This window comes from Amphibalanus amphitrite, unplaced genomic scaffold (genome assembly GCF_019059575.1).
Source record: "Amphibalanus amphitrite isolate SeventyFive unplaced genomic scaffold, NRLGWU_Aamphi_draft 000000F_arrow, whole genome shotgun sequence".
Taxonomy (NCBI): domain Eukaryota; kingdom Metazoa; phylum Arthropoda; class Thecostraca; order Balanomorpha; family Balanidae; genus Amphibalanus; species Amphibalanus amphitrite.
Window position 1 is genome coordinate 1,319,083 of NW_024881498.1, and position 24,354 is coordinate 1,343,436.

Sequence of the window (24,354 nt, forward strand, 5' to 3'; positions counted from 1 at the left end):
CCCCCTCCCGCTGTCCATTCCTCTCCTCTGACCACCGCCCCGACGAGTGCTCGATGAATTGTCGCCCACTGTGGGCTGCTGAGCGCGCTGGCCGCTGGCCGCTGGCCGCTGGGGGTCAGCACTCAGCAGCCGGCGGGAGCAGGCGCCGTCTGCAGCCGTGGGGCGCCCTCCCCCTCCCCCCGGTGGCGTTTCGTCACAGACCGCGGTGGGCTGAGCAGCGAGCGGCCTGAGCGCGCCCCTCTCACTCCCCAGTCCATGCCGCGGCGCCGGGGAGGTGGTGCCGGCACGCTCCGCCAGCCGACAGCCACCGCTCGAGTCTGGACTGCAGTGGCCAGCAGCGCAGTGCTGAGCGGCGCGGCGCCCGTGTCAGTGTGAGCCGCACCGACCGGGCGCGGCCAGACGCAGCGGCGGCCGGGCGCCCGTTCAAACTGGGCGCCATACCGACCGACCGGTCTGAGCCGCCCCCGCCCCCGCCCGACTGCCGCTGACCAGTGACTAACGTTCCGCGAACTGGGCCGGCCGCGGCGGCGCGCAGCACGCCGGCCGGCACGTGCGGGCACGCCGGTGAGCTATCAGTGCTGCGGGCCGGGCTATCGGCCGGCGGCCGGCGGCGGCGGCGCGGGGGCGCGGGGTCGGCCGCAGTCGGCCCGACCGCGGTGACGGGAGAGCAGCACCGGCGGCGGCGAGCACGGCACCAGGTGAGCCCACTGCCCACTGCCCACCGCCCAGTCACCACCGGACCCGGCCCCCTCCTCCCTCTCTCCACCTGCGCCCTGTTCCTCGTCTCTCTCCTCTCCTCTCCTCTCTCTCCTCCCTCCTCCCCTCCCTCTCCTCCCTCTCTCTCTCCGTCTCTCTCTCTCTCTCTCTCTCTCTCTCTCTCTCTCTCTCTCTAACTCTCTCTCTCTCTCTCTCTCTCTCTAACTCTCTCTCTCTCTCTCTCTCTCTCTCTCTCTCTCTCTCTCTCTCTCTCTCTCTCTCTCTCTCGGCTTTTTGCCGGCCGGCGCGGCGGTCTCCGACTGAGACGGCCTGCACTGATGGCCGGCGCGCCGCGGCCCTCGCAGCTGGACTGAGCTGACAGCGCCCCCGTCACGACCGCCGCGGCAAGAAGTCGTGCAAAACATCGGGTTAAATCGGAGAGAGAGAGAGAGAGAGAGAGAGAGAGAGAGAGAGAGAGAGAGAGAGAGAGAGAGAGAGAGAGAGAGAGAGAGAGAGAGAGAGAGGGAGGGAGCAAGTCCAGGCGGCAGGCCGCTAAGATAAAAAACATATTGTTACGGTGAATGTTCCAGGAGCGACATGGACAGAGGAGAGGGACGATTCCTTGAATCAGCCTGTGGCTCCTCGTTTGTTTGCTGCCTCCCAGTCGTGTCTTCTACTATAGTTGTAGTGAAGTGTAGCGTGTCCACTCATATCGGCCTGCATTAGCTGTTCGCGCACCTGGTCTGACCCGGTGGGGCTCTCGATCGGCAGACGACGAATGGTGAGCTGGTGGCCGGCTGACTGGCCAGTGTCACTGAGCGCGCCGAATGGTGAGCTGGTGGCCGGCTGACTGGCCAGTGTCACTGAGCGCCGAGTCACTTAGTGTCACTGAGGCCAGTGTCACTGAGCGCCGCGTGTCGCGAGGCTCAAACAAACAGACGTGGCTGCCGGACCGGGTTGGGGGGGTGGGGTGGCGGCCGCGCCGGCCCGGAGTGGGCGGGCGCCGCGCCGGGCCGGGCCGGGCCGCGTACCGTCTCAGGCTGGAGGCTGCACTTGCAGCGGCCCGTGCTGCGGTTACACAGTGACGCGCTCTGACCCTGACATCCAGTGTCCGGTGTAAACCCTCCGGACTGACTGCCTCGGTAACCGGACGGTCCGGACGGTCCGGACGGCCGGACGGTCCGAGCGGTCCGGCATGGGTTTAGTTGGGCCCGTGGCTCGGCCAGTCGTCGATTGTTGGAGGGCTGGCCGGTGTCTGCCCCTTACCCGTAATTGGTGGTGATGTGATGTAGGGGGGGGGGGGAGGGGTCGCTTTATTGTTTTGAACGTCAATTTTTGACGTCATGGATAGTTACTCCGTTGCATGAGATGGACAATGGACATCAATAGAGCTCAGCATTCTAGTTACTTTGTAGGTTTTTATTTTTGTTCCGGCGCCTATACGGTCGGGTGGTGGGCGGCTGCACCTCGGCCCCATAACGCGGCTAGCTGACAGAGGCTCTCAGAGTCCCAGTTCCATTTCCGAATGGGATTTCTGAATACCAACGGCATTTGCCAGACCTGAAGAAAATGCTCACCAAACCTGGATTGTTTGGCCTCCATGTCACTCCATGTCACTCAAACCAAGCTAAAAAGGCAGCTATGCGCTCCGCCACTACTGAACAGTGAACAGTGTAGGCGCGCTCCAGCCTACGGTTGGGGTGCATTGGAGTGCAGTGGGATGCAGCCGGGATGTAGCAGGGGTACAGCCGGTGACCCGACCCGACCCGACCCGTGTGCCCTCCGGCGGACCGGGGCGACAGGGGACCCTTGGTGAGCCGGCGGACCGGGGCGGCAGAGGAGCCAGGGTGAGCCGGCGGACCGGGGCGGCAGAGGAGCCAGGGTGATTGGTGAGCCGGCGGACCGGGGCGACAGGGGACCCTTGGTGAGCCGGCGGACCGGGGCGGCAGAGGATTGGTGAGGTGATTGGTGAGCCGGCGGACCGGGGCGGCAGAGGAGCCAGGGTGAGCCGGCGGACCGGGGCGACAGAGGAGCCAGGGTGATTGGTGAGCTGGCGGACCGGGGCGACAGGGGACCCGTGGTGAGCCGGCGGACCGGGGCGGCAGAGGAGCCAGGGTGATTGGTGAGCCGGCGGACCGGGGCGGCGGGGGACCCGTGGTGAGCCGGCGGACCGGGGCGACAGGGGAGCCAGGGTGATTGGTGAGCTGGCGGACCGGGGCGGCAGGGGAGCCAGGGTGATTGGTGAGCTGGCGGACCGGGGCGGCAGAGGAGCCAGGGTGAGCCGGCGGACCGGGGCGGCAGAGGAGCCAGGGTGATTGGTGAGCCGGCGGACCGGGGCGGCAGGGGACCCGTGGTGAGCCGGCGGACCGGGGCGGCAGAGGAGCCAGGGTGATTGGTGAGCCGGCGGACCGGGGCGGCGGGGGACCCGTGGTGAGCTGGCGGACCGGGGCGGCAGAGGAGCCAGGGTGATTGGTGAGCCGGCGGACCGGGGCGGCAGAGGAGCCAGGGTGATTGGTGAGCTGGCGGACCGGGGCGGCAGAGGAGCCAGGGTGAGCCGGCGGACCGGGGCGGCAGAGGAGCCAGGGTGAGCCGGCGGACCGGGCGGCAGAGGACCCGTGGTGAGCCGGCGGACCGGGGCGGCAGAGGACCCGTGGTGAGCCGGCGGACCGGGGCGGCAGAGGACCCGTGGTGAGCCGGCGGACCGGGGCGGCAGAGGACCCGTGGTGAGCCGGCGGACCGGGGCGGCAGAGGACCCGTGGTGAGCTGGCGGACCGGGGCGGCAGAGGAGCCAGGGTGAGCCGGCGGACCGGGGCGGCAGAGGAGCCAGGGTGATTGGTTAGCTGGCGGACCGGGGCGGCGGGGGACCCGTGGTGAGCCGGCGGACCGGGGCGGCAGAGGAGCCAGGGTGATTGGTGAGCCGGCGGACCGGGGCGGCAGGGGACCCAGGGTGAGCTGGCGGACCGGGGCGACAGGGGAGCCAGGGTGAGCCGGCGGACCGGGGCGACAGGGGAGCCAGGGTGAGCCGGCGGACCGGGGCGACAGGGGAGCCAGGGTGATTGGTGAGCCGGCGGACCGGGGCGACAGGGGAGCCAGGGTGATTGGTGAGCTGGCGGACCGGGGCGGCAGGGGACCCAGGGTGAGCTGGCGGACCGGGGCGACAGGGGAGCCAGGGTGAGCCGGCGGACCGGGGCGACAGGGGAGCCAGGGTGAGCCGGCGGACCGGGGCGACAGGGGAGCCAGGGTGAGCCGGCGGACCGGGGCGACAGGGGAGCCAGGGTGAGCCGGCGGACCGGGGCGACAGGGGAGCCAGGGTGAGCCGGCGGACCGGGGCGGCAGGGGAGCCAGGGTGAGCCGGCGGACCGGGGCGACAGGGGAGCCAGGGTGAGCCGGCGGACCGGGGCGGCAGAGGAGCCAGGGTGAGCCGGCGGACCGGGGCGACAGGGGAGCCAGGGTGATTGGTGAGCTGGCGGACCGGGGCGACAGGGGACCCTTGGTGAGCCGGCGGACCGGGGCGGCAGAGGAGCCAGGGTGATTGGTGAGCTGGCGGACCGGGGCGGCCGCTGAGTCACACCGACAGTCGAAAATCAATTCCCTGACTCACGGCGGCGACAGCGAGTGGGCCGCGGCCGTGCAGCGCGCTGTCGGCCTGTCGGTGACACCTGAGGGCGGCGCGCCCTTGTCGCCCCCGACAGTGCGCCGCACACGGTGCAGCGGCGCGCCCCTGCCGCCCCCGACAGTGCGCCCCTGCCGCCCCCGACAGTGCGCCCCTGTCGCCCCCGACAGTGCGCCGCACACGGTGCAGCGGCGCGGCTGTGCAGTGCACAGCTCTCGGGACCTGGGGGTCGGCTGTGCAGCGCACAGCTCTCGGGAGCTGGGGGTCGGCTGTGCAGCGCACAGCTCTCGGGACCTGGGGGGCGGCTGTGCAGTGCACAGCTCGGGACCTGGTGAGCGGCTCCCCGGCCGAGCAGCGGGCGCGCTGCACCCGGACACGTCCGTGTTCGCCGACACTAGCATGAGGGCTCCTGTAGCTACGCTGTACCCCCCCCTCCCCGTTCCCTCCTATTACACCGGCTGGTGGCAGAGCGGTTTGTCGCTTACCTTCCTACGTCAGCTCAGTGTCCATTGAATGAAGCAAGTTGGGCATTGCAAGTTGTGCCGCAAATCAGCCACTCTGAAAATATTCCCGAGACCAAGCGCTAGCTTACGGTATTATTTTGTGCAATTGAATTCCAACCGCGTATTCGAAACACGACGCTACATGTAGTGGACCGGTACATGCTGATACCGTTTTTACGTATTTTACCCTACCTCGCGGCGGAAGTTGGTAAAATCTTCTTGCCATCTGACCTACCCAGGACGGGAGGGGGACACTTTGGTTCCACTGTTGACAAGGTGTTCCGCCACCTTGTCCAGATATATACCTACTCTCAGTTCTCACTTCTCATCTGCTCGGGCCTCGGGCCGTCCGGTGGGGACGTTTTCGGTATACCGAACGCCACAGGTGCTAGAGGGTCGCCCTCCAGGGGAGGGGAGGGGAGGGGAGGACCGGCGCGGTGGGGGCGTTTTCGTATACCGAACGTCACAGGTGCTGGAGGGTCGCCCTCCAGGGGAGGGGAGGGGAGGGGAGGGGAGGACCTCAGCGCACCCCTCTGTTCTAACTCCTGGCGTAGAAAGGGATCCCGAGTCTGTGAGGCAGTTTGTTCAGGGGCGGACCTAAAGAGGGAAGGGGGGGGGGGTGGAGCGTGGTAGTTAGTCCTGGCTCATGAGGGATCCAGACAGGTGTCCGTGTATAGATTCATTGACAAACCTTGAGGTGAAACCATTCTGTATCCAGAGATCATAACTAAGATGAATGCATATTCCAGGGAGAGATCCAGAGATTCAGAGATGGGCCCAAATGGGGCGCTGATTCAGACCGTTGCCAGGTGGGATCCCTTCCTGCAGCTCCGGGTCGGTGGCGGGCGGAGCACGCCGCTCGTCTGGTCTCACTCACACCATTTCTAGGCAGGGCCGTAACCCGTGAGCACACCGCGCCGCCGCCTCCTCATGTCCGGTGGAGGCAACTCGGCTGGATCCTGAACCGTCGCCGGCGGTCGAAGGGCGTCGGAGGCTCCACGCTCCAGCGACCCCACCGCGCTGACCTCCTGACCTCTGAGAGCTCAGGCGCTGACCTCGGACCGGTCGCCGACAGCTGCCGAGCTCGCGGCCCGGCCCCGACCCCAGCTCCGGTAGCGTCGCCGCTCCCAGCTCCGGGACCCGCGTTCGGTGGCGGCGCCGATCCGGATCGGTGCAGCCGCCGCTGAGTTTCCACACCCCTGGCCCGGCCTCAGAGAGCGTTGCATCATTATCAAAGCGTACTGCTGCGTCCACTTTACACAACAGCGAGTTGATAGGTCGAGGCAGCCGCCCCCTATCAGAGATACGCCTGAGCCCTCAGCCATGGTAAATGACAGGGCGTTAAAACCATGTAATCAGATAGAGTCGGGCCTGTTGCCGCCGATAGTGGTATCGGCAGCGAGATGGCCGCGCGGGGAGCGTACCACCCGGCGCGGCGGCGCGCGGCGTGGCCCTGGCCACCTCCCGCCGGATCTGGTACGGCGTGTCCCCACACCCCCGGCGCACAGCCTTCCGGTATATACGGCCTGGAGCCGTCCAGCTGCACGGCGACTGGGCGGCTGTCCCACCCACGGCACGGCGACTGGGCGGCTGTCCCACCCACGGCACGGCGAGTGGGCGGCTGTCCCACCCACGGCACGGCGACTGGGCTGCTGTCCCACCCCGCGGCACCCAGTAGGGACTACATATCAGCGGCTGGCGAGGCGACGCCAGCTCAGCGACCCGACCCCAGCCGGCGAGTCGGAGCGACGCCAGCTCAGCGACCCGACCCCAGCCGGCGAGTCGGAGCGACGGCGCTCAGCAAATTACTTATGCTGCTGGTGATGTCAATCCGATACAAGTGGTTACTCAATAATCGTAAAATTTATCATGCTCGTGTTTGACTTCCAATGATATGCTTGAAAGCTGGTCAGGGGGATTGAGGACCATTATAGTAGTGCAGTGTTCTGGTAAATGTATTTGCTTTGTTTTATAGGTAATTAGCCGTACCTTACTCTCGCCAGGACGGGCATTTTTCATCACGTGGATGGCCGGTGGGGGCGGGGGGGGGATTCGACCCCTGGCGATTGCCTTCTATGGCATTTAAAAAGACTAAATTTACAGGATAGTTGGACCCACAGGAAGTTACGCCACTGTGAGCCCAAATTTGGTGAGTAGGTTAATATTTATGGGGTTTTAGGACGGGGTATCAATGTAAAAAATATCACTAAAGCACGTCAAAAGTTTTTGCTTCTAACTTTTCATCTGGTAGAATAGAGCAAAACTAAAAGCACCAATGAACTCAGCATGTCAATGCGCGTCTTCAATGAATGGCATGCTACTTCATTGAATTTTGAAGTTCGCTTAGATTAAATGAACTTTAATTTATTGAGTTCATAGGTATGTAAACTCATCAAAATGCACCATAGCGCATTTTATTCAACTCAGCACACAATGACACCATTTTTGAAGCTCTGGCCTTATTGTGATCCAAGCTATTAGCCAAAACGTGGTTTAGTCCTAACTGACCTCAGTTGACGCGACCCTAGCGCTCCTGCACCATGGAAATACCAAGCTAGCCACATATTGCCATAGGCTGAGCTAGTAAAATACAAAACGCTGAAATGGAACATTCATTTATCATATTTTCTACCATTGGAGCCATTCGGTTAACTTTCCTTTGAAGTTGTCATGACCTCTAGGCTCTAGATGACCCCAGGTTAACCGAATAAAAAAAAACGGGTTGCCTGTCATGGCACTCGGTGAGCCTACCATGGCTTAGCATATCCTGTAAGTTTGAATGAAATCGATGCCATTGGAGCCATAATCGCAACTAATAAGCTCCGAGTTCTAAGCGAGCGGCTGCACCGGCGCCAATCACCCGCTCCCGCCGCACATACATACATCAACGTGCATACGGTGACAGATGGGACGTGCCGCCTGGGCCGAGCCCGAGGTGCCGCCGCGCCGCGCCGGCGGGCATTCCTGCGCGCCCACCGGCGCCACGCCGCGGTGCCCCCCACACACCCATCCCGCCGGGCCGGGCCGGCGGCGGCCAGCCCAGTCCAAATAAGGCCGCGCGGCGCCGCGTGCTCTGTGCAGCGCTGTGCGCCCGACCCCCACCCACCGCCGGCGGGACGACACCCCACCCACCCACCGCCGGCGGAACGACACCCCACCCACCCACCGCCGGCGGGACGACACCCCACCCACCCACCCACCGCCGGCGGGACGACACCCCACCCACCCACCCACCGCCGGCGGGACGACCTCTCGACCGGCAGCTGGGGTCAGGGGCGGATCCAGAAAATCTCCAAGGGAGGGGCCATTAGAAACCAGGAGGCCCCCCCCCATAATCCCACCTGTTGGAGGCCCCATCTTCCCACTTGTTGGGCCCCCCAAAAAAAAACTGCGTCTATTGAGCTTATCTAGCTGTTCAGGCAACATCTCAACATCTGTGCAGGCTTGGAGGCCCTCTGTGCAGGTTAGGAGGCCCTGTAAAAGTGGTCATATCTGTGAGTATAAGAGACCTCCAAGTTATGAAAAGCTTTACCAATCTTCTAACAAAGAAGTCTTCTCAGCTAGTCTTCTAAGAAATAACTAAGTGGGTAGGTTAAAAAAAAAAACTCATCGGATTTCGGCCACTTTATTTTCAGGAGGCCCCCTTTTCAGCTTTTTAACTTTTTAACTTTTTATTTTATTTTTGAAAAAAATCGGCCAAGGGGGGGGCCATGGCCCCCATGGCCCCCCCCTTGTATCCGCGCCTGGCTGGGGTCCTATCAGACCGGCAGCTGAGGTACTATCAGACCGGCAGCTAGGGTCCTATTAGACCAGCAAGTGGCAACTGAGGTCCTCTCGACCAGCAGCTGGGGTCCTATTAGATCGGCAGCTGAGGTCCTCTCGGACCGTCAACTAGGGTCCTGCGAGGTCTTCTCGGAGTCGGACCGGCAGCTCTGAGGCCCCGGTGTGGTCCGCATCGGCTGACTGCAGGCCTCAGTCTGTACCAGCTGAGGCGCCAGTGTGGTCCTGCAGGCCTCAGCTGGTTCTTCTGTACCAGCTGAGGCGCCAGTGTGGTCCTGCAGGCCTCAGCTGGTTCTTCTGTACCAGCTGAGGCGCCAGTGTGGTCCTGCAGGCCTCAGCTGGTTCTTCTGTACCAGCTGAGGCGCCAGTATGGTCCTGCAGGCCTCAGCTGGTTCTAGGGCTGATAATCCCGGGACTTTTTGGCAATCTCGGGATCCCGGGATTTTAGAAATGCAATCCCGGGATATCCCGGGATCCCGGGATTGAGCAGTTTTTATTTTAACCTGTCTACAAAGCAGAATTTTCTTGCAATATCGTATGTATATGGCGCATTCTTACCATCATAAACACAATACCAGGCATACACCTTTACCCCGAACAAATATAAGAGCATGAATGACATTGATCATTGTATTTCTTGTTTATATTTCGAGTCAGGATACAGTAGACGTGCCTACGGATTGTGGTCGTCTGACCAGCAGCATGTCCTGGTCACATTCACTTGTTACGGTAGTAGCACTTGAGGAAGCAAAGTGCATCAACGACTTCGTCGCCGAGACTCGACCGCACTTTTGTGACGATATTCCCGACAGTGGAAAACACTCGTTCCGATTCAACACTCGTAGGAACTATGCCCTTCAGCCAGTTGTAGGACAGCGCTACCATGCCTGTCCTTCCTGAGATAGGTAAATTTTCCAATTCTTTCCTTATGGCCTTCGTCATCATCAGAGAATATTGCGAAAAGTTAATCCCAGACGGGCATGAACTGGTGCCTTGCTCTGGAGCTCTAACCTCATCTAGAGCTTGTTAAAGCATTGACTGAAGAGACGGCGCTGATTCAGGATCATCATAGTCCATCACTTCTGTATCTACACCTACTTCGGTATCATGCATCTGTTCTCCCAATCTTTCCATCATGTGGACAACTAAGTCCTGTGCTTCCTTGCGAGAGGCATTAGGAAAAATATCTTTCCAGTCTGCCGACATTTTGTTATGGAGCGATTGTAGGACTTTAGCAGCACGTGACCGTCTCTGTCGGATGCGCTGTTTCAACGCATCAGACAGTTTACATGCAATCGCGTTTACATGCAGTTTACATGCAATTAAATTCAGCAAAATCCGACATTTTGGCAAAGTTAGCTATAGCTTATCACAAAGGCACGTAATTAATAATTATTCACTAACGGTAACCATGCCCAGGGCGCCCGGCCAGCCTCATGGATCGTCCAGCCACGGGGCACTGACAGTAACTGAGCCACCAGACGTGCTCCCACAGTCACGAAGACGGCCGACCTCCTCCCACTCGATGGACTCGAATTCGATAGTCGGCATAGTATGTCATCGTGCAAAATGATCTGTTAAACCGAGTACGCGAGGGACGTCGCGGGGAGCGAGAGATGAGCCGAGAGAGAGCTCGTCTCTCGCCACATTGTGAAGGCTGAGACGGTGTGAAACAATGTCAATTAGGTATATATGTAACCAATACTTGTGCATAACGACTTTGCACGGCGTAAGTAAGATCTTTGGACATAAAACTGCACTGTAATGCGTTGTTACTCACTTACCTTTTTTTACATACCTACTATCAGCTACACTTTATGAACGATGTTTCTGTACGGAATATATCGGGATCCCGAAATCCCGATGCTTCTAATCCCGGGATTCGGGATTAATACAATCCCGGGATCCCGGGATCCCGATCCCGGGATTATCAGCCCTAGCTGGTTCCTTTGTACCAGCTGAGGCGCCAGTGTGGTTCTGCAGGCCTCAGTTGGCTCTTCTGTACCAGCTGAGGCGCCGGGTTCTCCGTGGCCCTGTTATACGCTGTGCTCTTACCGACTGGGGGCCGGTGAGGCTCTCCCTGGTCTTGACACACTGTGTTTACCGGCTTAGTGGACACATTCAGAGACGAGAACAGCTCACGCCGTTCGGTCCGTAACTGAACAACCGTGTCCGGCCGCCCAAACTGCAGTTGGCGCTCGGCCTCTGTGTTGTGGAGAGTTCCCCGACGGGCTGACGGGCTCCGAGTCGAGACCCGCTGCCCTCGTCGCTGACGTCATCGGGTCGGCCGGATGGTGGCTGCGGTCACCGGTCAGCCGACTGGGGGAGGGGCCGTGACGCGGCACCGCTGCGCCGGCCGGAGCCGCCACCGTCCGCCGCGCCGGGGTGACTGGGCTCTTCAGGTTCCGAGCTGGTTCCGAGGACTCGAGCACAGCACCGTTCAGGAGACAGTGTTCAATCGTCCCGCTGGCTGACAGGTCATGTATGACGTACGTCGAGGTATGAGGTATGACGGAAGTGGGGCGACTTAGGAGTGTCTGGACTAGATATGTCAATTGGATAGCAACTTGTTGGTATGTCCATATCATCACTAATGCCAACTTGGTAGGGTAAGGTGCCTAATTAGCGACCCTTTCCGATTTGCGACCTACCTCCCTACAGAAAAACTTGCAGGAGAAAACGGGGTAAAAACATCGTCAAAAGGTCAGCCAAACTTTGGTTATCAAATTAAATTACTTTCCGGTCGTCGGTGTTTCTTGTGGGACGTTTCAGGTGAGTTTAAATAAAAATGACTAGTTTCTTATCCAAAATGTGTGTGTTTGGGCCCTCTCTGATGAAAAGCGATGCACATTAGGATGATGCACCCTTTTTATTCTGAATCGACATTCCTTTTTCAATGGATTGCCGTTTTCCCATAGTGGATCGCTCAACTGTGCACAGCATGGTGGTTAAAAATGTGTCGCAATTCATATTTCCTATTTGCGCCTGACATGGTCGCAAATAGCTCAAGAAGGGAAAGAAAGGGGAAAAGAGAGAAATGAAAATGAGGTGTTGCTGAAGCTTGCAATGTGTGGCAGGGGATGCCAAATGTCGTCACCGACTGCGGGGGTGCCGAATTCAGCGCGGACCTCGAATATCATACGAGATAGACCGCAAAATTTGGGTTTCCGCCTTCTTTTCGCCTTCGGTGCATTACGTGATCAGTTTTTACTTACGCAAATGTGTTGGATAAACGTCCCTGTTCGAGTGATTGAGTGCTTTGCGTAGTAGGCTACCTTTTTGAGATCATATTTTATCTTTTCAGGCGTCGCATTATTTGCCATTTTTAATATGGGGGGGGGAAACCCATAGACTTATTAGCGACCCTCCCCGGTCGCTAATCGGGAAGAGTTCCCTATTAGCGTTTTTTGCAATGGTTTGCCAAAATGCTCACTACAAATAAGTTAGTGAATATTGGGGCAGAAAATGACTATATTTTAATAGAAAAATGAACGATCTCTCCGAAAATCAAGCCAGTAACACAGTGGCACCCACAGAGCGTGAGCAATGACGGTTCAAATTAAGGGGGTCGCTAATTAGGCACCTTACCCTATCTGAATTTCAATCATGCAATGTTTTTAGGTGTTTTGTTTTTATTGCAATGCCTCACCTACGCAGGGGCGGATCCAGGAAATTGCTCAGGGGGAGGGGATTATTCCGAATCGGCCCTCCCCTCGATGGCGCCCTACCTACCCCAAAATTTTAAGCCCGGATTTCGCCCACTTTATTTTGAGAGTGGCCGTATTTTTTGCTTAATAGCGCCTCATGGGCCCCTGATGAATGGTCTGAAGGGCCCCCTCATTAGTTTTCAGGGACCCTTTGAGTAGCCTGACACCCCTGAGTCACCTGAAGAGGCCTTATAATTAGTCTGAGGGCCCCCTGAATCAGAGGCGGATCCAGCTCAGAGGTTTGGGGGGGGGGGCAAGCCATAAAAATTTATCGATTCTTTCCATGCATCGCCCATAGGCGTAATGTTAAAATCATGCCGTTTGGGGGGGGGGGCAAATGCCCATTTTGCCCCCCCCCCCCTGGATCCGCCACTGCCCTGAATAGTCTGATTCTGAGGGGTCCCTGAGGAGTTTTAACCCGCGCACCGACGGGGGGGGGGCGGATATCCGCCCCCCCTGAGGTTTTCGCGAATAGCGGGAAAACCGCGGCGCTACGCGCCGCGAAATTTGGTAAGACTATTCCCTCATCAATTTTACATATGGTGTGCAAGTTTGAACCTCCTACCTTTCAAGGTCAGGTCACCAGGTCACTTTGAATGACCCAACCTCAAGTCACTTTTTTGCAACTTTGTCACCGTGCCAGAGCTACAGTAGATGTCGGAGGCCTTTGAAAGTCGCAGGATGTTATTAGGTCATTAGTAGCTACAATTTGTATATCTCGGAATTTTGATATCGGTGACCTAAGGTCAGGTCAATTTCGCGACCTCCCCATTATAAGTCAATGGGGGAAAAATCAACTCCCTGTTTTTACCACTAAAACGGGTCGGAATGGCCCCATATACCATACATGACTTCATATACGATCAACCTTCACTACCTTGAGGTCTGTTTTGCTGTTGGGCAGCTGTGAGGTCATGTGACGTCATCAAAGGTCACCAAAGGTTTTTGGCCAATAACTCTGTACAGGAATAAGATACAGACGCGTGGATGGTCTCATTGTGTTCAGCTCGTCAAGACGCATCGAATGATATACATGATGACCTCGAGTTCACGTGACCTGAGGTCAACCTTTGACCTTGACCTTTCGAGGTCAACATATATATCATTCGATGCGGATTGACGAGAGGATTACGATGATGCCCTTAGTTTGTTCCTATCTTGATTAATTCGAAATTTTATTCGAGAAAAACTCTCCATATCTAGCGCCGCCATTTTGACTTTTTCGACCCCTGTGACGTCATCTTTGACCTGACCTGAAAATGACCTTAGTAAAAATTGTAGATCTTGACCGTGCGTATCCGATGCCGTTTACTGCTTGTCGCTATCTTGCTTCGTTATCGAGATCTCAGGGGGGGTGCGGTCATCCGCCCCCCCCCCCGTCGGTGCGAAGTTGGCGCAGACCCCCGTCGGTGCGCGGGTTAAAGGGACTATCCCACCTTCTAAAATGTTGTTAAAACCAGTTAAATTGTGCCCGACTTTATAGATTGGATGACCAGGAACACGGTTCTGGCATTTATTTTTCATTAAACATCTTAGGCTTCCCATATTCCAAACACAAACTTTCAAATATGTGACGTCACAGCCCAAAATTACCTCCTTCCCCAGGCCACATTACTGTCATAAAGCTGATTCTTTTTACTCTGTAGGCACCACAACAAAGTTCAGACCAAGTTTTAAGCGATTTTTCAACGAACAAACCCATTTAAATCAGAATGACTAAACGAGGTGACGTCACACTAACGGTCGCTCCATGTTGAAGATAGGGCCTTGTACAAGGCCCATTTTCAAATGAAGGGAACGAATTTCTTCAACACCAAGAGGCCGCGGGGGTTGCAACCTAGATAAATAGTGGTTTCTGAACCTCGCCGCAAACTTGGCTATCTCAACTCAAACCCCATGTTAAAGGTGGGATAGTCCCTTTAAGGGAACCACGAACTGTCTGAAGAATCCCCAGAAAAGTCAGAAAGGACCCTTAATGATATGCAGGGGCCCCTGAGTAGTTTGAAGGGGCCCCGAGTATTCTTAGGGCCCCTAAGCCTATTCTTAGGGCCCCTAAGCCAGTGGGCTGTACATTTGACATTTTCCACTGCATACCTACCCCCCACCACCACCACCAAAAAAACTCCTCGAATATCTTTTTTTTTGTAAAAACAAAAGAAAAAATGGAAAAAGTCGCCCAAAGGGGAGGAAGCTAGAGCTGCCATCCCTTTCACTTGGTAATCTTACAAAAGAAATCAAACAAAGGGCGGACCCCCCCCCCCTTGGATCCGCCCCTGTACCTGCTTACAACAGGTTTCGAATTCGGTAAAAAAGTAGACATTTCTCTCAATTTGCCAAGCTGGTCTGTTTTTTATAGTTTCTCATGGTTTTGGTTGGCATTTGGTTTGGCATCGGTACCTATCCCGATTTTCTGCAATTGACATTTCTAGTTCGAATCGGCACCATCTTCCGGCTAGGTCACCCCCGTTTGCGCTTTCAGCAAAACCACTGAGTAAGCGTGATTGGCTGAGTATTTGTCGATGATAAGCCTCGCAGTGGCGGCGACGCGCCGTTGTCGGTTTTTGCTAGCGACTGGCACGGTGACCAAGCTCTTGGATTCGGGTCATCTCTCGTCTGGTGCCGACTTTTTTAGGCTCATCGCTGTATGTTTAGGCAGGTTTTATTCTCGTCCGCACTGGCCGTAATTTGTTGGCTGTTGCGTTCATTTACCACAGAAACCTCTACGTCACGGACATAGCTTATCACGACTCTGCACTTCACTGCTGGACTTTCGAATGTTTACACATCTTCCTGTCTGTTTGGAGATTCCTTGTGACCAGTTTCAACAATCAGCCCAATGTAATGACTGATAGGACATGACGACTAGTCCAATTTGACGGCCAGCCTAATATGTATGCTAGTCGAAAATGACGGCAAGTTTCTCCATTATTGTCAGTCTAATACGACGGCTAGGTCTGTGCTCGGTGGCATTCGCAGAATATGGCACATATTTGATAGGCACTTTTAGGCATAGAACACGATGGTGACATTTGTTTTATCAGAAGAGTACGTGTTTGGTCGAAAAAGATCAATTAAGAAATACATACATCATAGTCGTGAAGCAGTCACGAGAAATTGCCAAGACTCATGTCAATTGATCTTGGGAGATATAAAACGATAATGAAAAATCGAAGATAGCCATTTGATTAAGGAGCCAGCAGAGCGAGCGAAGTCTTCCTTAGAATAGCAGACAATTTTCGCGCTCACGGTTTTGTGAAGCTTATATCTCATCAACTACTTGACCGATTTACTTAACCCGGCAAGCGGTAAGCCCCCGGACCACCTTCCGCGCGGCGGGGGGCATTTTTGCCCCCCCCTCGTATCTCCGAAACTACTGGACGGATCCGTAAAACTCATACCATGTTCGATAGCCCTGTTAAATTTGTTGAAGGAACTCCAATTTTATTGACTTCGGGGTCACCGATAACGTCACAGGTCAGGTCAAAGATAAAATGCTTCACCGTTCACGGGCCTTCTAGGGAATGCGCTACAGCCTACAACATCGAGTAAAAGGCATTTTGTCGAAAGTCAGCGATAGGGCGTAAGTTGCCTTCTACATATGCCGCTTTTAAAGTTCACTGATAATACCAGGTCAGGTTACAGGTCAGGCCATCAAGGGTCAGCAGTAGCACATGACCCCAACATTACTAGGGTTGTGCGATGCATGTATAATGGCCAATTTTTCATTTCCAACTCAATGTTGTTGGTTATAAAACCATCAGGTACGTTTAGAGTCACTTTCTGGTGGAGGTCAATGTCAGGTCAAAAAAGTAACTTACAAAGTTGATAGTTTTGCATAAAATGGGTATTGATTCGATGCAGCTCGTCACGGCGAGTCTAATGGTGGTTTTTGTTTTGCGCTACGTTGTCTAGAATTGCTAAAAATTGAGTTTGAAACTTGACGTCATCAATTTTGGGCAGTTTTTTTTCGCAATAACTTGGCCAAAAAAAGACGTAGTTTGATGTTAAGTTTGGTGTGTGAATAGAGGTCGATAAAGGCTATTACCTATGTTCCGTTTTTCCGAAAATCGAAAAGCATTTGTTTGTTAGCTATTATATCAATTTTTTATATTTTTGGGTCGAATTTCAAAAGTTTCAAAATTTCGAGATAGCAGTATAGTAGCGCTGGTAATTCATCACAATTTATGTCTTGAACATTTTTCTGTATGATCAAAGCTATAGGCCTGCCAGCTCTTCCGGCGAAACCTTTGTTGGGTCGAAAATGGCAGAAATAACGTCACTCCAACGTCATTAGCGGCCAACCTATCATTCCTTTGGACTTTTTTTGGTCACAATGTGTAAAAGTTATTCCCGGGAGGGTACTAAAAGTTTGGTGACGATCGGGGCAGCGTTTCTGGGGATATTATATATCGGAAAAAAACTAAAGCGGGGGGGGGGGGGGGGCAAACAATGCCCCCCCCAACGCCTGGAAGGTTAAGGTTATTCTTGTAGGGTAGCTTCCTTCCTTTTACCAAGTATTGGACTATTCCCGATGCATGTGGGTGACCCTTTATGCATGTGCCACGTGCAAAACAAAGAGGTGTCAGTTTTGTAACAGTTGCAATATCACTCATCACTGATATAGACCACGACTCATCTCTTTAACAATTGAAGCTGTGTCAGAAGTGGTGAGTTGAATTAAGTGCGTGAAATTATTTCACGCGAAAATAATTTTACGTGCAAATTTATTTGGAGCATTTTGTGAATACAGAGAGCTTGACAGAGAGACTTTTTGGCATTACTGGTGTTCGGTTGTCTAATTTTCTATTACAAGCTATTTCGGCCTTATTTCGGTCTTCGGTATTGTTACGGAGCGAGCGAAGCGAGCGGAGTCTTACGTAGAATAACGGAAATTTCTGAGTATGAGCGGCCGGCCGGCCGTCACGATTCTGCGACGCTTATATCTCAGCAACCACTTGACCGATTTACACGCGGTAATTTTTGTAGGGTAGCTTCATTCCTTCTACCAAGTATTGAACTATTTCCGATGCATGTGAGTGACCCCTTATGCACGTGCCACGTGCAAAACGAAGAGGTGTCACTTTTGTAATTGTTGCAATATCTCGGTAACTACTGGGCCGATTGCGCTGAAAGTTGGCATGTAGGTAGGCACCCACTAGGCAATGCATATCCATGTGCCAGAGTTGGGGTGCTGCTGCACGTGCGCACGTGCAGGGGTCGTTTCCAGATCTCGAGAACGGCTGGACCGATTGCGTTCAAATTTGGTACACGGTTACGGAGCAGTTAGTAGGGTGCCGTGCACAAGTCAGTTGGGACCCATTTTGCACGTGCGCACGTGCGGGGTGCCGCTTCCAGATCTCGAGAACGGCTGGGCCGATTGTGCTCAAATTTGGCACATCGCTAGAGACCGGTTAGTAGGGTGCCGTGCACAAGTCAGTTGGAGGTACCCCCTCGCAATTTCGCACGTGCAAGGCCCACCCTCTCGCTCGCTCCGTTAGTCGCCTCAAAAGGCGTTATACTGGTATATAATTCGACAGGGAATACGAACGGAGCTACTGAAATGGCGAAGAGGCGAGACGAGAACGAACCAACGAGCAACGATAGATTCGATTTCGTCCGATTTGGATACCGGTGCTGGAGACCGGTGATGGAGCCCAGTGATGGAGTCCGGTGATGGAGCCCGGTGATGGATCCCGGTGATAGATCGCGGTGATGGAGCCCGGTGATGGATCCCGGTGATAGATCCCGGTGATGAAGACCGGTGCTGGAGACCGGCGGTGGTTCCCGGTGATGGTGCCCGCGGGTGGTGAGCGGCGATAGTGCTCCGGTTTGGTGACCGATAAGGTGCACGGTTTGGTGGCCGATTATGGTGCCCGCGGTTCTGTGACCGACGAAGTGTTGCTTGGCCGGTTTCGTGACCGAAGTCAGCATTTTTGATATTTTGTGTGTGTTGAGTGTTTTAGTAATCTTGAAGATCAGGGGGGCGTGTGCCAGAAGTGGTGAGTTGAATTAAGTGCGTGAAATTATTTCACGCGGAAATAATTTTACGTGCAAATTTATTTGGAGCATTTTGGAAATACAGAGAGACTTTTTGGCATTACTGGTGTTCGGTTGTCTAATTTTCTGTTACAGAAGCACAGGGGTTTTTACAAAAGGTACAAAATTGCAGAGGTCTGCAAGTAAAAAGTGTCTCACTTCACCCTGTTTTACGGTACACCGTTCGCGCGGTTTTGCTGATGGTTGTACGGTTTCAAAGAGCTGCGTAACATTGCTTTAGCATTGTGTGCAATCTACAGCTGTGGTGGCGGCGCGCGCCCTAGTAATTCCCGCCCCCCATAATTGGTGGTGAGACCTGTGAACCGTGAAGCTCGGAGCTCTGATTTGAGACTGGGTCCGACTGGGTCCCGTTGTGGTGCTGGTGGTATGTGGATGGTCTTCATGCTCCAGCTGGCCGTTATTACCTAATTGGCTCCGCTGCGCCGGCACCATTGGTGACCGGCCTCGGTCGGTGCCGGTGCCCTGGCTTGCTTTCACCTCCGGCGCCGGTGCCACCTTGACCCGCCGCCTGGGTAGAGCTCTTGTGGTCGGCTGCCGCCGCCTGGGTAGAGCTCCTGTGGTCGGCTGCCGCCGCCTGGGTAGAGCTCCTGTGGTCGGCTGCCGCCGCCTGGGTAGAGCTCCTGTGGTCGGCTGCAGCAGTCGCCATGGAGCTCCTGTGTTCGGCTGCAGCAGTCGCCATGGAGCTGGAACGGCCGCTGTCAGTGCAGGCTAGCTCGCTCTGCTTTACTGACTGAATGGGCTGAGTGAGTGCTCTGCGGACACCAGTGCTACAGTGTGTCCAAGATTGTAATGTTGCGGGGAAATCCAACCATAACGAAAAGTATAATGACATCCTAAAATGTAAATCAAAACATCCATACGGCAGTCACGACTCATAATAATAACCTCGAACCCAAACGTTTAGGAGCAAGAGAAAGACAAACCTCGAAAACTCTAACAACACGCCAAGACAACCATTTGAATAACCAAAATGTTCAAATACCTATATGACCCGACTTTAAAACCTCATTTAACATCCCGAATATCAGAATGCCTTCAAAGTTTTATCAGTATTTAATATTTCTTCATCATTGTCTAGTGACATATAAAAACAGTGCTTAAAAATGGTTGAAGAAGTCAAGTTTTATGTAAACAACGACATCCTTTCCGGTCTTTTTTCTACATCCTCCCCCTAACGTAAAATGAATTTAACCACACTGCAGTGCTACCTGCGGCGGACGGGCGGCGCCGGTCGCCGACAGGGGACCGTCGGCGACCGCGCGGTCTGCTGCTCCATCACTCGGCAGGCCCGGGCGCGTATTCACCAAGTGTATCACACGAATCGGCCGACCAACTAGCGCCATGACGTCACAATGATGTCACATGCTGAGCTATGTGATAACCCCCCACCCCCAACCCTCCGGTACAGCGCGACGCCTATCTGACCCGTGAGCTCCCTGCCCCCCCCCCCGTCCTCCTCTCCCCGAAGGCGCGGGGGGGGGACCGCCTCTGACGCGGCGCCTATCTGGCCCGATTACCCAGTGCCGGTTATCGATCGACTGGTCGGGTCGGGTCGACAATCCCTTCATCGCCGACTCCGGGAAGCCCTACAAATGCTCGCTCAGGACGACCGCCCACGCCGAGCGGGCCGCACCAATCTCATGGAAGGCCGCCATATGGTTGTCCCGTCAGAATACGTCTGTGGCGTTCTAGGTAGTACCTACACAATATCCAAAGCTTTTAGTGCCACCTTGTCATGGTGGACTGGGTGCATTGCAGTGTAGATAATAGGTATGCACGATGCACATGGTGCCCCGACACCCGCCCTCGGCAGGCTGCAGTGCTCTGTCCGTGTCCGCCCTCCACACGTGTGGCCGAGCAGCGCGGCTGACACACGGTCCCCGGCACCCACACGTGTGGCCGAGCAGCGCGGCTGACACGGTCCCCGGCACCCACACGTGTGGCCGAGCAGCGCGGCTGACACACGGTCCCCGGCACCCACACGTGTGGCCGAGCAGCGCGGCTGACACACGGTCCCCGGCACCCACACGTGTGGCCGAGCAGCGCGGCTGACACACGGTCCCCGGCACCAGAGCGCGGGTCGACAGAGCTGTCACACACCTTGACAGTGTCCGGTCTGTGACCACTGACTCAGAACTGTGTCCGGTCTGGGACTACTGACTACTGACTCAGTGCAGTGTCCGCTCTGTGACTACTGACTACTGACTCAGAGCAGTGTCCGGTCTGTGACTACTGACTCAGTGCAGTGTCCGCTCTGTGACTACTGACTACTGACTCAGAGCAGTGTCCGGTCTGGGACTACTGACTCAGAGCAGTGTCCGCTCTGTGACTACTGACTCAGAGCAGTGTCCGGTCTGGGACTACTGACTCAGAGCAGTGTCCGCTCTGTGACTACTGACTCAGAGCAGTGTCCGGTCTGTGACTACTGACTCAGAGCAGTGTCCGCTCTGTGACTACTGACTCAGAGCAGTGTCCGGTCTGTGACTACTGACTCAGAGCAGTGTCCGGTCTGGGACTACTGACTCAGAGCAGTGTCCGCTCTGTGACTACTGACTCAGAGCAGTGTCCGGTCTGTGACTACTGACTCAGAGCAGTGTCCGCTCTGTTACTACTGACTCAGAGCAGTGTCCGGCTCTGTCCCCCACCATAGGCTCACGCTCAATGCGCTCGCCGCACGTGCCTCCGGCCCGGCACTGGGCAGGTGCAGCCAGCAGTGGCTCGCTGCACGCTCCTGTCATCAGTCGTCAGGCCACGCGGTCACCCTGCTTCGCTAAGGGTCACGGTCATGCCAGGATCAATCCCAGCATAGCTGGAATCATTGTTCCTGGGCTCTGAAAGTTCGTGAGGGGTCCACAAGCCAGCATGTTTAAGCACGTCTTTCCACCAATACCACACATGACCCAAAAATATTTCCGTTGAACATACGTCACTTAGTATTTAATGACGTCAGTGACGTCTTACTCGCGCGTATTTGGAAAGTGCAACAACGAGCGTCGATGGTGGAAAACCATCACTTTGATGGTCCATAATATTACTAATTTCTTGAAGGCTGTAAGTTGTAGATTGTGAGCTGTAGGCTATATGTTAGGTTAGGTTAGGTCAGGTTAGGTAGTTTAGGTTAGATATAAAAAGTGGTTAGATTAGATAAAAATAAACTATTCATAATTCATTTCACCTAACCTAACCTAATCTACATAACCTACATTCTACAAGCTACAACGCTACAATCTGCAAGTATGAGAAATAATATTATCCACCAGGCAAAGTGATGGTTTCTACCAGCGACGCTCGTTGTTGTTGCGATTTCAAGTATGCCTTACACGTCCCTCCATTGTGTCCATCAGCTGATACGAGGCTTTTCCTAATGCTCCGTGTGACATGTGTATATGTTTAGTTTCCCTACAGTGTACCCCCGGCTGTAGTCACACGCGTTACGCACCCACCCACACCCACACGCGTGACGCACACCCACACCCACACGCGTGACGCACCCACCCACACCCACACGCGTGCATGCAGCGTCGTGCGGCGTGGCTGGCGGCCGAGGTTGTCTGATGCCGGCCGTTCCTCTGCCGACAGCGGGGCTGCCCAGTGAGCCGACACCATGGAGCGCGCCCTGCACGCACGCGACCAGATCGGCGTGGAGGACTTTGTCTTGCTGGAGGACTACCGCAGCCAGGAGGCGTTCGTCGACAACCTGAGGAAGCGCTTCAACGCCGACCTCATATACGTGAGTGCGGCCTCCGACCCTCCCACCTCCCACCTCGCCCCTGGGCCCGAGATCGTCGTGGACATTTAACAAGCCAATCCGGCTAGCAGAGTTGACATAGAAGAGTGTACATTTTATTTGCATCCCTTTGAGATGCAAAGATAAGATCTCGAGGATTCATAGCAAAAATCAAGCATTCAAGTGATGATGCGTTCATAACCGAGCCATTTTTTGAGGATGGTTGTGATGAAATTAAAAACAAAGTAATATAAATCTTTTAACCCGCGCCCTGCTGGGGGGGGGGGGGGGGGGTTGAACCCCCTGTGGTTTTTCGCGAATCCCGCGCTGCCGTTCTTGGTACACCTTATCATACATCAATTCTACACATGTTGTGAAAATTTCAGACCAAGGTCATTCAAGGTCAGGTCACCAGGTCACAGTGACCTCACCTCATAAAAACTTTCAAATGTCTGCCATAGCTACACCGAGTGACCGATTGCTTTGAAACTTTCAGCGATTGCTAAGAGCAATAACATGTACAAAATGTATATCTCAGAATTTTAATGTCGATGACCTAAGGTCAGGTCAATTTTGCGACCTCCCCATTATAAGTCAATGGGAGAAAATTGAAATGCGCCTCGTTTGGACGAAGGACATTATAAACACTCCCAAACACTGAATTACAAGTAATGTAGACACACTGAACATGAAAATGGTGTCTGTGACCCCTGTTTATGCCCCTGGGCCCTGAGGTCATCTCAGGTAAAGAATGGTATCTAACAGTTTTTTTTTTGCAAATAACCTTTGATAGAGACATGCTAGAGCGATGAAAACGCCTTAGATGTGTTCAGCTCGACGATACGGATCGACGGATATGCAACATGACCCTTTCAGGTCAGGTCATGACCTTGACCTGAGGTCAAATTTTCAAGTTGACCTTTCAAGGTCGAGTTATGGTTTATTCGATGCGTCTTGACGAGAGGAACACGATGCTGGTAAAAGTAAGCTCGTACAAGGCTTGGGTCAAAAGTAATTGCAGAAAAACGTTAAAAAAAAATCGGTATTTTTGCAGTATTTGCCCCCTGCAGGCAAAACCGTTGACGTTAGGTCAAATCTGAGAGAATTACTCAGAAAGGGCGTTAATAGAGCTATCGAATGCGCTTTTCCGCAGCGCTGTAGCTCTATTGATTCCCGAGTTATGCGTTAGTTTCTTGGAAATTGTCGACATTCGACCTGGAAATCGGCGAAATTTTGCCTTCAATGACCTCTGGTGACCTGACCTTTGACCTGACCAAAAAAGTGACCCAAGTGACTTCGTCATTATTTTTGACGCTCTTTCGAACACCGCCTTCCGCGTATCGTTACGTGGCCCAGGAGCCGAGTTAGAAGGGGGGGGGGGGGCGGAACATAAGGATATCTTTCCAAGCGGGTTACTGAAAAACCGAGCGACGAAGGAGCGAGGTTTTTTCTGGAACACGCGAGGGAAAGATATTCGATCTTCCACGAGTGAGCCATGAGCCATTCTCCTATAGCTTTTGAAGAAGAAGTTTATGCATATTAAGTTGAAATACGTTAACAAAATGTATCATTTATGCAATGAAATGGATTTAGAGAACCCCGTTTATTTTTAATTAATAAGTTAACCACAAACAATCATAGGAGGCAAGATTGTTTCAGGCATCTCTGAAGTAACTTTACCATCTTTATTTTATAATAAATGTCCGAACACGGAGGTAGAGTCGAGGCCGGAGTGGGAGTGGATTTATGGAAGCCTGAGTCAGAGTCGGAGTCGTCTAAAATCCATCGACTCCGCAGCGCTGCGTCCGCCTATCAGAGCTCCTGCCGAGTGCAGTAGGCCTTGGCTGCTTGTATTTCATATACGTGAACAGTGTACTGCGTGGTGTAGGTAGGCTCTCTGATCTACATATATGTTGACAAAGCGTGGCTGGGTATACAGCAGACACGGCTCTAAAGCCAGGCGACCCTTCAAACACCGTTCATCAGTGAAACTCGCTGTCCCCTCCCCCCCCCCCTACACCGTTAGTCATCCCTGAGGGCTGGCTACCCCCCCCCCCATACACCGTCCGTCATCACTGAGGGCAGTTTTCCATACACCGTCCGTCATCACTGATGGCAGCCCCCCCCCCTGCCCGTCATCACTGAGGGCTGGCTACCTCCCCCCCCCCTACACTGCTCATCAATGAGGGCTGGGTGCGACCGCCGGCCCAGCGCTGCAATCTGTGGCCGCTGACTCTGACTCTGACTCTGACTGTGTAGCCAATGAGGGCT

At 54.7% G+C, this 24,354-nt stretch overlaps 1 protein-coding gene across 1 annotated transcript in view; it reads left to right on the top strand.

The window, feature by feature from the left end:
* Nucleotides 1-250: 250 nt before the first annotated feature.
* The window catches only part of LOC122363169 (unconventional myosin IC-like), a 117,748-nt gene continuing 93,644 nt past the window's right edge, over nt 251-24,354 (top strand). The window contains exons 1-2 of the mRNA XM_043358819.1: nt 251-698; nt 21,936-22,086. Coding sequence (XP_043214754.1) covers nt 21,961-22,086 — 126 coding nt within the window. The 5' untranslated portion in view covers nt 251-698; nt 21,936-21,960. The remainder of the gene's footprint in view (nt 699-21,935; nt 22,087-24,354) is intronic.